Source organism: Aphelocoma coerulescens, unplaced genomic scaffold, assembly GCF_041296385.1.
Source record: "Aphelocoma coerulescens isolate FSJ_1873_10779 unplaced genomic scaffold, UR_Acoe_1.0 HiC_scaffold_291, whole genome shotgun sequence".
NCBI classification, from domain to species: Eukaryota; Metazoa; Chordata; class Aves; order Passeriformes; family Corvidae; genus Aphelocoma; species Aphelocoma coerulescens.
Window position 1 is genome coordinate 1 of NW_027183635.1, and position 15728 is coordinate 15728.

The 15728-nt window shown below is 55.3% G+C and overlaps 1 protein-coding gene across 1 annotated transcript; it reads left to right on the forward strand.

Annotated features, from left to right (window-relative positions):
- The first annotated feature begins 4657 nt into the window (after positions 1–4657).
- On the forward strand, positions 4658–11344 carry LOC138101415 (serine/threonine-protein kinase PAK 3-like). Its single transcript, XM_068999218.1, has 12 exons — positions 4658–4736; positions 5720–5757; positions 6210–6332; positions 7121–7268; positions 7952–8015; positions 8610–8658; positions 8957–9069; positions 9326–9443; positions 10193–10292; positions 10574–10770; positions 10863–11000; positions 11243–11344. Exons 1-12 carry the CDS (start codon positions 4658–4660, stop codon positions 11342–11344), a joined length of 1269 nt encoding a protein of 422 aa, XP_068855319.1.
- The last annotated feature ends 4384 nt before the right edge of the window (positions 11345–15728 follow it).

Consider the following 15728-nt stretch of genomic DNA (forward strand, 5'->3'; position numbering starts at 1 on the left):
GGAGCAGCTGGTCCATACTGGGGTCATAGTGGGATCATAGTGGGAGTGACAGGGTCATGTTGCAGTGACTGGCATAGTGCTGGGAGTATCTGGGAGTGACTGGGATCATACTGGGGGTGACAGGGATCAAACCAGACTCATACTGGGAAGTTACCTGGAATCATCCTGGGGGTGACTGGACTCATACTGGGATCATGCTTTGAGCAACTGGGTCCATGATGGGGCAAAAGGCATCATAGAGGGACTGAATGGGAGTGGCTGGGTTCATACTGGAAGTGACTGGGGCTGTACCTTACTCCTACTGGGAGGGACTGAGAGTGAAAGGAACCATACAGGACATGACTGGGAACAACTGGGACCATGTTGGGGGCAAGTGGGATCTTCTTGGGAATGACTGGGAACATAAAAGCTTGAGTGGAGTTTTTATCCCGTGGCATTCCTGGGGAGCAGCGGCAGCTCCGTGCCCCCAGCCCGGGGGGTGGGAGCAGGGGAACCGGTGGCAGCATCTTCGGGGCACAGCCGAGGGCTGGGGGGCTCCTCCCCCAATTCATTTTCTCTGCCCAATTCAAATCATCCCCTCCCATTCAAATCCCCTCCGTTCACATTTTCTCCCCACCATTAAAGTTTCCTTGCCCCAGTTCAACTTTTCTCCCCAATTAAGCCCTGAGGCCCCACCCCATCCCCGGCTCCTCCCAGCAGGATCCGGCCGGGACTTTCTGGAAACAGCAGCGGAAAGAGTTCAAAAATTCCTCATTACTTCCATCGATTTCCTTGGTTTCCGGGGCATTTTCCTGCGGCTGCTCCGGGCCAAGGCTGAGGGGTCCCCTCGGGCTCCAGCCCCTTTCCAGACCCTTTTTCCAGCTCCTTTCCTCAGCTGACCCAAAGCTGCGGATTTTGGGGAGCGGGAAGAGTCGCTCTGCTCGGGGGTCCCCGCAGTGCCCCAGGGAGGCCCCGAGGCCGCAGCGTGGTTCCCTCCGGCCCCTTGGAGTGTTTGGAATCTCCAACTCTCAGCAATCGCTGTCCGTGGCATTCAATTCCCCCTGCAGGGTTTTCCCCCAGACCGGCTTTCTTTCCAGAGGGTTTTGTGGTTTCGCTTTGAGCTGGGGCCTGAGGGCACCGGAGCGGCCGCGGGTGCCGGGGCAGGAAGGGCTGAGGGACAGCAGTGCCCCACAAACCTCCGGGAGGGGGACAAGGGCTGGAGGGGGCAAAGAGAGAATAAACACAAGATTTTAGAAAAAGAAAAAAATCCAGTAAAATATAGATGATATCTAAAATATAATAAAAAGAACTGAATAAAGAAAGTAACAGCAGAGCTTCTTCTCCTGGGACTTTGGGTTCCTTGTCCAAGCTCCGAGCTGGGTGTGAGCCAGAAACCAGTGCCTGGGAGAGCCATTGCTGCTTGAAGGGCTTCCTATGGCCAGAACTAAAGTGTCGAGTATCAAGGAACAGCTTGAGGTTACAGAAGCGCCAGCGCTCCCGTTGGATTCCCTCGTTTGAAGCTGAAAGCGGAGCTCCATCTGTGACTCTGCTTTGTAAGGATTGAATGTAAAACTCCAGAGCAATCCCCGTTTCCCTCCCTCCTCTGGCCAGCGGCGCACGGAGAAGGGATGGGAGTTTCGGTGAGTCCGTGCTTCCCCCGGAGGGACAGGAATCCTTGCCGTGTCCAGCGGGGGTCCCTCCCCAGCCGTGCGGTCACTCCCCGGCCCGGCCCTGAGGCGCGGGGCAGTCGCGGGGCAGCCGCGCTCCGGCCCCGTCAGCAGCAGCGCCGCTTCGTGCCGGGCAGGAGCGGCAGAAGGAGCCGGGCGGCGGCGGGGGCTGAATCCCGGCAGGAGGAGGAGGAAGAGGAAGAAGAAGAAGGGGCCAGGTCGGCCTGCGGTGTCCGATGGCCAGGGAGCAGCGGGGAGGCCTCGGGGAGCGGCGGCGGGCGGGGCTCTGTTGGAGCCGCCCCGAGGGGTTTGTGCCACGCCGGGTCCCTGAAGGAGTCGCTCCGCGGCACGGGTGGGCTGGGAACATAAGGAAATGAAGAGAAGAGAAGAGAAGAGAAGAGAAGAGAAGAGAAGAGAAGAGAAGAGAAGAGAAGAGAAGAGAAGAGAAGAGAAGAGAAGAGAAGAGAAGAGAAGAGAAGAGAAGAGAAGAGAAGAGAAGAGAAGAGAAGAGAAGAGAAGAGAAGAGAAGAGAAGAGAAGAGAAGAGCCGCACCGAGACGCGTCTCCCCCGCCCGCGTCTGAAGGAGCTGCACCGAGGGACGGGCGGAGGTTGAGTAGATTAAAATACAGAGAACAGAGTAAAAGAGAATAAAAAACTGCACCGGGATGTCCGCGGCGCCCGGTGTCACTGACGAGCCGCACGGCGGGACGGGCGCTGTCGGGTGTGGCCAGAAGGGCAGTGCCGAGGAGGGTGAGAGGTGAGAATAGAAAAAAACAGTAGGGAGAATAGAATAAAATGCAATAAAAGACCCACACCAGGGAATCTCCGCAGCCCCGTGTCACTGAAGAGTTGCACCGAGAGAGCGGCGAGAGGTGACGGTGGTGAAAAGTGGAGTATTGCTGATGTAGGGAAGCTGAGAATTATCCTGGAGCTAGAAATGGACCAATCGTCATCCTGATGATTAAGCTATGAAAGAAAAAGCTGGGACTCAGCAGAACTGGACCAGGCATGAGCTGTCAGCCTGAACAGGTCACCAGGAGGACAGAATGATGAAGATGAAGATGAAGATGAAGATGAAGATGAAGATGAAGAAGTAGCTGGAAGACCCTTGGTTTCAGCCCTTGGTTTCAGCAGGACTGGCAATAAAAGGCTGTAAAACCTTCAGAACCCTGGAAGATTCCCTTCCTTGCCACACTGGGCCTAAGCTGGACAGCGCCTTCGAAGCCGTGCGCTCTGGACGGGCTGTCCTGTTCATGGCTTTGCGCTGCTTCCCAGCGGCCCAAGGCTCTCCCCCCTCACAGAGGGGCCCTGCCCCGCCCCACGCGCCCCGTGGCTGCTCCCGCTCCGCCCGCCCTGCGGAGATGCTGCCCCCCCACCCGCCCCCCGTGCCCTGGCATCCCCCAGCGCCAGCCGCCCCTCAGGGAGGGGCAGGAGGAGGGAGCAGGCCCCGCTTGTTCCCCTTTCCTGGCGGTCACGTGGCATCCAAGAGCCAAGGAGGGCTGAAATGGCACGTCCCCCAAACGCTTCCCTCTCTGGTCCTTTTGGGGCACTAACGCGCTCTGCTCAAGGGAGTCCGAGGGCCTACGCTCGGCTTTCCCTGCTAAGGCCTCATTCTTCCTTCTGTAAGCTCTACAACTGGCTGGTTGACGTTAGCTCTCTAGGAGATGGGGAAAACGAGACGCTTTCAAATTGGGGGAATTACCCTGGTAAATTACTGCAGTTTTTCAGCAACAGAATTTCAAGGTGCAGCTGGGCCTTTCAGCCATTGCATCGATTTTCAAATGGCACCCGCAGCATCCGACGTGTGAAGAGCCCAGTGTGAAGCTCCTCAAAGACACTGCAGCAGTTGTCCCCCAGCAGACAGGACGTGTCTGTGCTGAGTCACCAGAAAAGAGAGCTAAGCCCGGAGTCATTCGTGCATGGGCAAGCAGAGTTGGTTTCCAGAAGAGTTGCATGCACTCGTTTCCCTCTCCCACTCAGTACTTGCTCTCCTCTTTCAAGCTGGCTCCTGCCTTTAACTGGAGCTTTTGACAGAGAAGGGAATGACTGCATCTCATTTTCTTTGGGATGTGGCTATCCAAATGTCTGCAAGGAATCTTACAGGGAGCATGGAGCCTGGGCAAACATCTGTGAGGCTGCAGCTTTTGACTGCTTGAAACGGGCCTTCTTTGGGCTCGGCACCTGCAGGCCACCGCAGAGCGGTAGCCGCAGGCTGCTGCCAGAGCTGCAACACAACAAAACTGTGGCAGCCCGAGAATCAGCGCGCAGCTCTTCTGCATGTTGTCCGACGTTAAGGTGCCAAAGAAAGAGCAAGCAGGAAGAGAGGAGCTTTGTGTCAGGAGACAAGCCAACACCTCCCTGCCAGAAAGGGAGGTCCGGCTCCAAAGTGAGTCCAAGCAAAGGTCAGCATGCACCTACGTGCTCAAGAGGCAACTGCGCACTGCAGTACTCCTGGAAACTGATTTCCTTGGCTTCTTTTGTCCCCTAAATGTCATCAAAGCAGTTAGGGCTTTCAGAAGCAACAAAGATGCCAGCAGGAACAAGCACACTTGCTTTTAGTCAAAGCCTTGGGGAGGAAAAGCCACGTTTGCTTGGATTTCTTGGGGGCCTGCTGGATCGGTGCATTTTCGGAGTTACCCCGGGATGCCTTGAGCACTGGCTTATGGACGGTAAGGATTTTTTCTCCTGCTTTATGACTGAGGAGATCTTCCCAGGCTTTTCTTTTGCGTCAGCTGTACAGAAGATTTCGGTTGCCGGGCGTAACTACGCCAACAGAGCCAGAGCGGCTGCTATTGTGACGTCAAGGGAGCCGGGCCACATCACAGTGCTGTCAGCGCGACGTTGTCCCGGCGCGCGCGAGGCCTCCTTGTCCAGAGCAGCTCTTTGGCTCGCTCGCTGCAGGAGGACCCTCGTGACTGAGGCGTTCTCAGCAGACGGCCTGCACCCCGAGAGGAGTCTTGGTTTTTCCCCCGGGTGGCATTCAGTGTGCAAACCCGCACAGCACTGCTAGAATGATCGGGCAAGTCTGTGCCGCGGTTTGCACGGTTTTTTCTGTGGCGTATTCCGGCTACTTCCTGACCCACCTGACTCGTAAGTAAAGGTTTATCCTGGGGGTAGCCATCACACGGCTTTTGCTTCACTTTGCTCTTGATGCTCGTTTGTAGTGATGAAGCAGATTTGGGAGCAAAAGTGCCATTAAGGTGCCGCTCCTTTGCTAAAGCTCCTGCCAACAGCATCAGCTAAAAAGGGGGTGTCTGCACTCGCTGGCGGCTGGAGAGTATTTGCAACGTAACCTGCAGGGGTTGCGTTCCCTCCACGGGAGAGCGCGTGGCATTGGACACTGTCATTTCCTCAGCTTGCTGCTTCAGCCGAGACAACTGCAAATTGCAGGCTGGCAGGGAGCCTCACAAGTACTTCTAAAACTTGCCCAGGAGTGAGGGAAAGCACTTTCTTGCTCCAAATCCTGCCATTAGAGGCCTTGGCTCTCTGCTATGACCCTTGACAGTGTGCCAAGAGAGCAATTCCCTTGGCAATGAAGTGCAAGCTCCTAACCGCTTAGGCTTTGCTCCTGAACCCAGGAGCTGTTCCTGGGCTGCTTTAGAAGAGAACCGCCACAGCTATGGGGCCCTTTGTGGAAGCTTTCCTGGGGGATCATTTGCAGCAAATGGATGGGAATTAGTGCATGCAATTTATTTAAAAAACAAACAAACAAACAAAAACCAAATTAAAAACAACCCAACAACAACAACAACAACAAAAAACCAGAAAAGAAAGGTTGCAGAAAAGAGAAGAGGAAAAAGCTGCTTGAGCTGTTGGGCAGAACAGAAGCTCTGACTTAAAGGCCACTTGGCATTTCTGTGATCGTGTTTCTGTTTCTTCAGCGACAAAAGTAGAGAGAGCCTAGTATAGTGTCCTTGTTGTTCTCTTGCTTGCAGTGGGAAAATCTTGTGTTGCTCCTGGAGGGATGTTGGGAAAGGAAAATGCTCTCTGTTGGGACTGACTTGTCCTGTGGGACTCCCCAGCACAGGCACTTTTCTAACGGCATCTGGTTCCTTTTGCCTTGCTCTCTGCAGGTCACCTCACACGCGGATGGAGACAAGCCCGTCCTTTGGTGAGTGGCAAAGGAACCTCTGACCTTGCTGGCATGTAAGAATTGTGCGGCAAGCTGTGAGCTTGGCCTGTTGTGGTAGAGTGTAGAGTGCCAGCCTGGGAGGCGGAAAGAAAGGCCAAGTCGGTGTTGGCATCAGCAGCAGCAAAGGGAGCACTGGCTCTTTCCTAATTTTCCATTGAAGAGCCTTTCAAGAGATGAAAGGCAAGTGTGGCAGGCCAAAGGTGTCTTGCTGATTCTAGCCAGGGTGGAGGATCAAATGCACAGCAAGACGGAGCACCACCTAATTTGCCCACCTTAAGAGGGTGAATTTCACGACTCAGAATCCCACTTTGATCAAAGTTTCTGATTTCCCCTTAGTCTGGGTGAAAAGAAAGCAGCTTACGGAGCTGACAAGAAAGCAGCTCCTAAAGGACTGGCTGCTCCCTGTCCCTCTCACTGCTGTCTGTCTGCAGGGCTCACCAGCAGGGTCAGCAGCTCCTCTGGCTCCCTCTCTTGCTGAGGAAGATGCGGAAGAGGAGCCAAATGACAAGAAGCCTCCAGCTGGTGTCCATCCACGGCCTGAACGTGCAGAGCCAGTAAGTGGCGCCTGTGGTTGGCACTGCCTTTGGTGGAGGGCCGAGCTTCAAGTTTCTGACGAGCCAGCCCTTGCCGCTCGTGCCTGAAGATGCTGGGGGCTGTGTGCCTGCCATGACGTAGTGCTGCTTCAGCCAGGCCAGGCACCCCTGGCAAATGGCTTCTGAACTTTCCCATTTGAGCGCCATTTTGCTGGGACGCTGAGAGGGCCTGAGAATGTCTTTGGGATCAGACGAGAGGCAGCATTGTGCCTTTCAATTGTTGCCAGCGTAGAAGTGAGCCCCTCGGTGCACGGTGTCCGTGCAGGCTCCCCGTGGTCAGTGGACAGAGACGGTCCAAAGACTCAGTTGAGAGCCTTGCAGGATACTTAGGAGACACTGGCCCCTGGGAGGGACCAATTAGCTTCAGGCACAACGTAGAGCAGACTGGCCTTCTGGTCAGACGCTACCATGCCCACTCGAGGGTGACTTCATTGCCCAGGGGAACACAGCAGGAGGAAAGCAACAAGGCTCTGGGGCCCTGCTCCCGCCTCTTGCTGGATCTTTGCAAGCTCGTCAATACCTTGTTGCAGTGGTCTTGCAGAAAATCGATAAAATGTAGCATGAACCTGGCCATGTGCTGCTGTATCACAGCAGCCTTTGGGCTTTGCCCGTTGCCTTTGAGAAGGGGACATGCAAAACCCCCCCAGCCAAAGAGGCCTGGCGGTGGCTGACAGCCTTCCTTTTGCCGTGTGCTCTGCAGGGCATCTGTGCCAGCCGCCTTTCTGACGGGCAATCCTTTCTTGTCCCAGCTCTCTCTTGACGCGCGCTCTGCCGTCCAACGTGCCGCTTCACCGGCGCGCTCTGCAGCAGCCAGCACTCCCCCACGTGCCAGCACTTCGTCCAGCAGCCCAGCCCAGCAGCCGGAGATGAGAGAGGAGCAGAGCCTGAAGAGACTGAGTACGTCTGGTGTATTTCTGGTCTGCCAGAGCGGTGTGTTTTCTGCGGGTCTCTGAAGTTCCTCCTCGCTTTAGTGTCACAGAGGCATTTAGGCCTCCCTCCAAGAACCTGTTGCTGTGCTTTGAGGCAGCAAGAGAGCGCTCGGCGTGTTCCCGCTGCCTCTGAGGGCAGCTGGCACTGGCTTGACTTTTCCTGGGCTGCCCTCTGTGCCAAAGACAAAAGCAGAGATTGTTTCTGTTGAGCAGAAGGCTGGCACCTAGCGGGTGACTGGGCCCCAGGGAGCTCTCGGGCCCCAGCTCTTCTCTGGCTGCCCTTTTTACGACTGTTCTCGCTCCTCCTCTCACTGCTGCACACTGTTCTCCTAAGTGGCCCTGCCGGTGACGGCAGGTGCCACTGCAGAGGCCGCGGAGGCCCTTCCTTAACTCGGAGGGCCCAGTTCCTAAAGGCCCTTCGTTCTGGCTTATCACATGAGCTGCTGTGCTTGAGAGCCGTGAAGTCCTTCTTGGAAAGGCCAGCTGCTGAAAGGCGGAGAAGATGGCCCTCCCGCTCGCTGTTCTCAGCGGCTGGAAGCCAAGTGACTGCAATGGGCACAGAGCTCCCGACAGTGGGGCTGCATCTTGGATCGTCTGGGGAGCGGCATCTCCCTTTGAAAGTGAGCACCTTGCACTGCTTTTGTCTTTCAGGGAGCATTGTGAGTCTGGGCGAGCCGAGGAGGAAATACTCGGCGTTTGAAGAACTCGGACGAGGGTAAGTCTGACGCCTGCTCCTTACGCAAAACCACGGGCCCGGTCATTTGGCCGGTGCAGCGTCAAGCGTGAAGTCAGGCAAGCTGCGAACACGGTCAGACTCCGGCTTTACCTTCCTGCCACCTCTCAGGACTGCTCAGTCAGAGCAGTCAGAAGGCATCATCAAAGACAACCTGGTGCTGGCAAGGTCTGCCTTGCTTGCAGCAAGGAGCAGGGCCTGGAAGATGTCCCGCCCCTGCCGGCCTACCAGAGCACCTTGTCACCCGAGAGCTGGCAGATAACACTTCTCAAAGGCAGAGTTTTCCAAGTTCTTCTTCTCCAGTTTTTCCAAAGGGTCCCCCTTAGGCTGGGAACGGAAGCAATCGGGCGTGTGCCTTGGAGATTTGTAGCAGCCCTTGGTGTTCACACTGGGCCTCAGTTTTCTCCTGGACACCCTGCGTGGCAGAGGGCTGCTGGGCTCTTGTGCTATTGGCGGGGGAGGCGCTGCAGCCAGGCGTTTTCCAAATGCTCCAGGCAGCCTGGGGAGATCTCCCGCCTAGGCTGGCTTTCACCGCCAGGGACTAAAGGGCTTTTTCTGCTGCCGTTTTCTTTCTAGGGGTTTTGGAGCTGTTTATAAAGCCCTCGACGCCAGCACAGGACAACAGGTAAAGTGTCAATGCCCCCAGCAGATTTTGCAGCTCTGGAGCGCTTTCGCCGCGGCTGCGAGCCTTGGCTGGAGCTTTGGGTGGCCGCTCCATCTCTGCGGCAGAGGCTGCTCCTCTGAAGCACAGCCTAGGCTCAGCAGCCTGCAGACGGCATTTGGGACGGGCTTCGGTCCTTCTCCTAAGCTCTGCCCTTTGGCACAGCTGGGCTGCGTCATTGCACAAGCACTCGCTGCGTGTTCCTGGGGATCTCGTGCGACGAGCGGCTTCTCAAGTCAACGGTCTCTCAATGTCCTTTTAGGTGGCCATCAAGAAAATGGCTCTTCAAGAGGAGATGTCCGAGGAGCTGGCTGTCAATGAAATCGTGGCCATGAGGGACAGTAGGAACCCCAATATTGTGTCCTACTTAGACAGGTGGGGCTATTCTCATGTCAGTGTTCCTTTAGGATACTGCAAGCCCAAAGTGGCAAACCCCTTTGGTCACTGGCAGAAAATGGAGCTGTTTAGGATTTCTCTCCTCCAGTGCGTGGGAGGAGGTTGCACTTGGTCTGCAAGAATCTCCTCTGGCAAATGCAGCTTGGAGAGCACTTCCAGAAAGCTGGGTCAGCCCCTCGGGTGACTGGGCTGTGCCCAGGTCCTCTCTCTCCATGCCGGGCTTTTCTTCTTTCAGCTACCTGGTCGATGGAGAGCTCTGGCTGGCGATGGAGTTCATGGACGGCGGCACGTTGTATGATGTAGTCGGGGCAGTGTACCTCGAGGAAGGACAGATAGGCGCTGTCTGTCGGGAGGTGAGGGATGCCGCTTGTGCTTCCCCTGGCCTGTTGGCCCTTGTCAACTGGTGGTTAAGAACAGCAGAGATTTCTTGCTCACGGCCTTGCTTTGCTGTTGCTGTCACGACACGCAGAAGAAAGAACATCTGAAGCCAACTGCCTGCCAGTGTCCCCGCACTTCCTAGGCTCCGTTCTCGCACTCTTACGTGCTGCCGTTGTGCTGGGGCGCTCGCGCTCGCTGGCTCGCTGGCTCGCTCGCTGTGTCGCACTTGTTTCCTCTTGCCAGCTTTGCCTCTCAACGTTTGCCTGGAGCCTGTCTGTGTGTCCTGCATTCCTTGCCGCTCCAAGCCTGAACGCTGGTGGCAGAATTTCAAGCTAAGGGCAAAGGAGATGTCCTCAGCTTCAAAGGATAGCATTGCAGCCCAGATGGCGTTGGATTCTGGAACAGGTCTAACGTGCTGCTTCCTCCTCTGCTGCCACAAGGCTACCAAGAAAATCTTTGCCATGCCGCCCCCCAGCCAAAGGGCACGCGCTACGTACCGAAGGGAGGAGGGGCTTTTGGAAGCTCAGATGTGCCTTTGCTTGGAAAGATAGAACACGCGTAAGAGTGTTGAAGCAGCAAGCTCTTCCTCTTGACAGCACTAGGATGCTGCGCCCTGGCTCCCAATTCCCTGAGAAAGCTGTCACTCTCGTCCAGCCCGTTCCTTTCTTGCGGGATGAAATCAGGTCCTGAACCTTCACCCTTCCCTTTCTCCTCTCTCTCTCAGTGCCTGCAAGGACTGCATTTCCTTCATTCCCGCCGAGTCATCCACAGAGACGTCAAAAGCTGCAACATTCTTGTGAGCACGGACGGATCTGTCAAACTGGGTGGGTATCCTTGGTCCGGCGCAGCGTTCCCGGGATGCGCTCTGGGGCTGCTCTGGGGTAACTGCCAGTTCTCCAGAAGCACTGCTTGGCCAGTGCGCCAAACCTGAGGGCGTTTTTGAAGAGGCCAATGCCTTGTTTCCCTGGCTACAGCCCCGCGGAAGCAGAGCACTGCTGCTTTTCCAGCTAGATTCACCGTGGCCTTGTCAGGCTTTGAGCGGGCAATTCTTTGGCTGGGTTTGCCAGTTGTAGCTGGCTTTGACAGGGTTTGTTTTTCTCCGCAGCTGACTTTGGCCTCTGTGCTCAGCTCACCCCTGAGCACGACAAGTGCAGCTCCAGCGTCGGCACTCCCAGCTGGATGGCGCCAGAAGTCGTGAGAGGAGAAGCCTACGGCCCCAAAGTGGACATCTGGTCACTGGGGATCGTGGGGCTGGAAATGGTGGAAGGGGAAGCTCCTTACCAGAGGGAACCCCGTCTCAGGGTAAGGTGCAGCTTCAAAGTGTGGCTCTGTGCAGAGAGAGCTGTTGTGGCTAGGAAAGGAGCAGGTAGAGTGTCCGCTTCCCTTTTTGGTAGGTTTTTGAACTGATAGAAAGGAACGGGGCCCCAAAACTGCAAAACCCCAGGCACCACTCGGCTCTCCTGCGCGACTTTCTCCGCTGCTGCCTGCAGACAGACGAGGACAGGCGCTGGTCTGCCCAGGAACTCCTGAAGGTAAGAAAAAGCAAAGCGGCAAAAAGCCCTGCGAGCTGTGGACACCTGCATGAAGGGCCGAAGAGGACTGTGGGCCACGTGGGCCTGGGCGAGACAGGTCCGGGAGCGGAAGGCGGAGGGGCAGATGGTGCCCTCGGTCCTCTTTGCGCGTCTTCCTGGTAGCAGAGGAGCCCTGCTTGAGCCTGTTGGACGTGATCTTGGGAAGTCATGGTTCCTTTTGGTTGTGTTTTTCCTTTGGGCAGCATCCATTTGTGACCTCAGGCGATCCTGCCTCCAGCCTGGCTGCTCTGATCATCTCAGCCAAGCAAGTGCAGGAAGATTGGAGAGGAGACGCTTGCGCCTGAGGAGGCCTTGGTGCCCCGCCAGCCCAGAGGAGTGAAGAGGGGATGTACCGTATTTAAGAGAAGATTCGGCCATCCCCTGAGTTTTATAATTTAGCTGTTCCATAGTTAGGAAGTTTATGGTTTTGAGATTTTCTTAGCTTAGCTGGTTTTCGTTAGGACTCCAGTCCCCAGAAAGTTTCATTAAAGGAGCATTGTTTAGCTAAGAGTAGAGTATTGCTGATGTAGGGAAGCTGAGAACTATCCTGGAGCTAGAAATGGACCAATCGTCATCCTGATGATTAAGCTATGAAAGAAAAAGCTGGGACTCAGCAGAACTGGACCAGGCATGAGCTGTCAGCCTGAACAGGTCACCAGGAGGACAGAATGATGAAGATGAAGATGAAGATGAAGATGAAGATGAAGATGAAGATGAAGATGAAGATGAAGAAGTAGCTGGAAGACCCTTGGTTTCAGCCCTTGGTTTCAGCAGGACTGGCAATAAAAGGCTGTAAAACCTTCAGAACCCTGGAAGATTCCCTTCCTTGCCACACTGGGCCTAAGCTGGACAGCGCCTTCGAAGCCGTGCGCTCTGGACGGGCTGTCCTGTTCATGGCTTTGCGCTGCTTCCCAGCGGCCCAAGGCTCTCCCCCCTCACAGAGGGGCCCTGCCCCGCCCCACGTGCCCCGTGGCCGCTCCCGCTCCGCCCGCCCTGCGGAGATGCTGCCCCCCCACCCGCCCCCCGTGCCCTGGCATCCCCCAGCGCCAGCCGCCCCTCAGGGAGGGGCAGGAGGAGGGAGCAGGCCCCGCTTGTTCCCCTTTCCTGGCGGTCACGTGGCATCCAAGAGCCAAGGAGGGCTGAAATGGCACGTCCCCCAAACGCTTCCCTCTCTGGTCCTTTTGGGGCACTAACGCGCTCTGCTCAAGGGAGTCCGAGGGCCTACGCTCGGCTTTCCCTGCTAAGGCCTCATTCTTCCTTCTGTAAGCTCTACAACTGGCTGGTTGACGTTAGCTCTCTAGGAGATGGGGAAAACGAGACGCTTTCAAATTGGGGGAATTACCCTGGTAAATTACTGCAGTTTTTCAGCAACAGAATTTCAAGGTGCAGCTGGGCCTTTCAGCCATTGCATCGATTTTCAAATGGCACCCGCAGCATCCGACGTGTGAAGAGCCCAGTGTGAAGCTCCTCAAAGACACTGCAGCAGTTGTCCCCCAGCAGACAGGACGTGTCTGTGCTGAGTCACCAGAAAAGAGAGCTAAGCCCGGAGTCATTCGTGCATGGGCAAGCAGAGTTGGTTTCCAGAGGAGTTGCATGCACTCGTTTCCCTCTCCCACTCAGTACTTGCTCTCCTCTTTCAAGCTGGCTCCTGCCTTTAACTGGAGCTTTTGACAGAGAAGGGAATGACTGCATCTCATTTTCTTTGGGATGTGGCTATCCAAATGTCTGCAAGGAATCTTACAGGGAGCATGGAGCCTGGGCAAACATCTGTGAGGCTGCAGCTTTTGACTGCTTGAAACGGGCCTTCTTTGGGCTCGGCACCTGCAGGCCACCGCAGAGCGGTAGCCGCAGGCTGCTGCCAGAGCTGCAACACAACAAAACTGTGGCAGCCCGAGAATCAGCGCGCAGCTCTTCTGCATGTTGTCCGACGTTAAGGTGCCAAAGAAAGAGCAAGCAGGAAGAGAGGAGCTTTGTGTCAGGAGACAAGCCAACACCTCCCTGCCAGAAAGGGAGGTCAGGCTCCAAAGTGAGTCCGAGCAAAGGTCAGCATGCACCTACGTGCTCAAGAAGCAACTGCGCACTGCAGTACTCCTGGAAACTGATTTCCTTGGCTTCTTTTGTCCCCTAAATGTCATCAAAGCAGTTAGGGCTTTCAGAAGCAACAAAGATGCCAGCAGGAACAAGCACACTTGCTTTTAGTCAAAGCCTTGGGGAGGAAAAGCCACGTTTGCTTGGATTTCTTGGGGGCCTGCTGGATCGGTGCATTTTCGGAGTTACCCCGGGATGCCTTGAGCACTGGCTTATGGACGGTAAGGATTTTTTCTCCTGCTTTATGACTGAGGAGATCTTCCCAGGCTTTTCTTTTGCGTCAGCTGTACAGAAGATTTCGGTTGCCGGGCGTAACTACGCCAACAGAGCCAGAGCGGCTGCTATTGTGACGTCAAGGGAGCCGGGCCGCATCACAGTGCTGTCAGCGCGACGTTGTCCCGGCGCGCGCGAGGCCTCCTTGTCCAGAGCAGCTCTTTGGCTCGCTCGCTGCAGGAGGACCCTCGTGACTGAGGCGTTCTCAGCAGACGGCCTGCACCCCGAGAGGAGTCTTGGTTTTTCCCCTGGGTGGCATTCAGTGTGCAAACCCGCACAGCACTGCTAGAATGATCGGGCAAGTCTGTGCCGCGGTTTGCACGTTTTTTTCTGTGGCGTATTCCGGCTACTTCCTGACCCACCTGACTCGTAAGTAAAGGTTTATCCTGGGGGTAGCCATCACACGGCTTTTGCTTCACTTTGCTCTTGATGCTCGTTTGTAGTGATGAAGCAGATTTGGGAGCAAAAGTGCCATTAAGGTGCCGCTCCTTTGCTAAAGCTCCTGCCAACAGCATCAGCTAAAAAGGGGGTGTCTGCACTCGCTGGCGGCTGGAGAGTATTTGCAACGTAACCTGCAGGGGTTGCGTTCCCTCCACGGGAGAGCGCGTGGCATTGGACACTGTCATTTCCTCAGCTTGCTGCTTCAGCCGAGACAACCTGCAAATTGCAGGCTGGCAGGGAGCCTCACAAGTACTTCTAAAACTTGCCCAGGAGTGAGGGAAAGCACTTTCTTGCTCCAAATCCTGCCATTAGAGGCCTTGGCTCTCTGCTGTGACCCTTGACGGTGTGCCAAGAGAGCAATTCCCTTGGCAATGAAGTGCAAGCTCCTAACCGCTTAGGCTTTGCTCCTGAACCCAGGAGCTGTTCCTGGGCTGCTTTAGAAGAGAACCGCCACAGCTATGGGGCCCTTTGTGGAAGCTTTCCTGGGGGATCATTTGCAGCAAATGGATGGGAATTAGTGCATGCAATTTATTAAAACAAACAAACAAACAAAAAAATAGTGGTGGGAAAGCCTACTCCTATTAAGGAGCCTTTAGAAATATTTTTTTGCTTTTGGACCAGCCAAAAGCCAGCCTAGCACTGTAAGTCCTTTTTCTCTACCTGAGCTCTAGTGCTGTTTCAGCCAGAAGATCTAAAATCCCTGCGCTCCTGGGGCATACCATCTATCGAGCCATAGGATCCCAAATTTTTATATTTTGCTAATTTTTGTAATTTTTCAATTTTTCCATTTTTAATAAATTATTTTAATTTTTAACTAAGAGTTGTCTCATTTCTCACACACAGCGTGGTCCCAGTGGCTCCCAGTCACACCCAGTATGGTTGCTTTCACTCTCAGTAAGAGTCCAATGTGGCTCCAGTCACTTCCAGTATGAACCCAGTCACTCCCTGTATGATAGCATTTGCCCCCACTGTGGTCCCAGTTGCTCCCAGTGTCTTGGTTTGAAAGACAGGTGTCTGCCAAGGAAGGCAGGAGTCTCTCCTGAAATGGAAGGAAAAAAAATTGCAACCCCCTTCCCTCTGAATTATTATAATTTTGAAATTAAGGAGCTTTATAGGCAAAGATATGAGGAACAGGAATAACAGTTCTTTACTAATATATATCTATATGTGTATAACCAGTCAAACAAACAGCAATAGCTATGGCAGTAACAGCAAACAATCACAAACCCAGTCCCAGCCTTCTTGGCTGTCAGGCTGTTTCCCCTTGGGTGCAGTTCTGCTCTCAGCCAGCAGTGGCGCTGGCGGCTCCTGGTGAGCAGGGCAGGTGCGATGGTTCCCCCTGGGCTGCAGGGGGCGCTCCGGAGCGAGCTCGGGGAGCACGCGGCACTGACGGCCTGGGATCCCGGGAAGGGATGGAACAAAGATTTCAAAAACCCCCTGGGCAGCCGATCCCGATGTCCAGCCGGACCCTCGGGAACAGCAGGCTGGAATGGCAGGCTGGAACGGCAGGCTGGAACAGCAGGGATGAGCACAAATCCTGCATGGCAGACAAGATGTATCAAAGTTCCAGAGCTGCGGTGGGAACCCCCGGAGGTCTCGGCAGGCAGGGAGAGCCGGGCTACAGAGCAGCGAAGGCTTGAAGCAATGGCAGCGGCAGGGCGGCCGCAGCCTGGCTCCCAGCGGGGCAGGGAAGGCGGGCTTGGGAATCCCGGGGTCTCTCCGGTAGAAGGAAAGCAGCCGAAGAAGCAGCCTCTCTCTCCGTCATCCAAAACGCCAGGGACTGACTGCCCACACAGCCAGGTGAAAAAAAGAGTAGCAAGATGCACCCCACCCCTATGGCCAGGTTTTCTGTTTTTCTTAAGCACCCAGTAATTTGTCCCCGTGGCA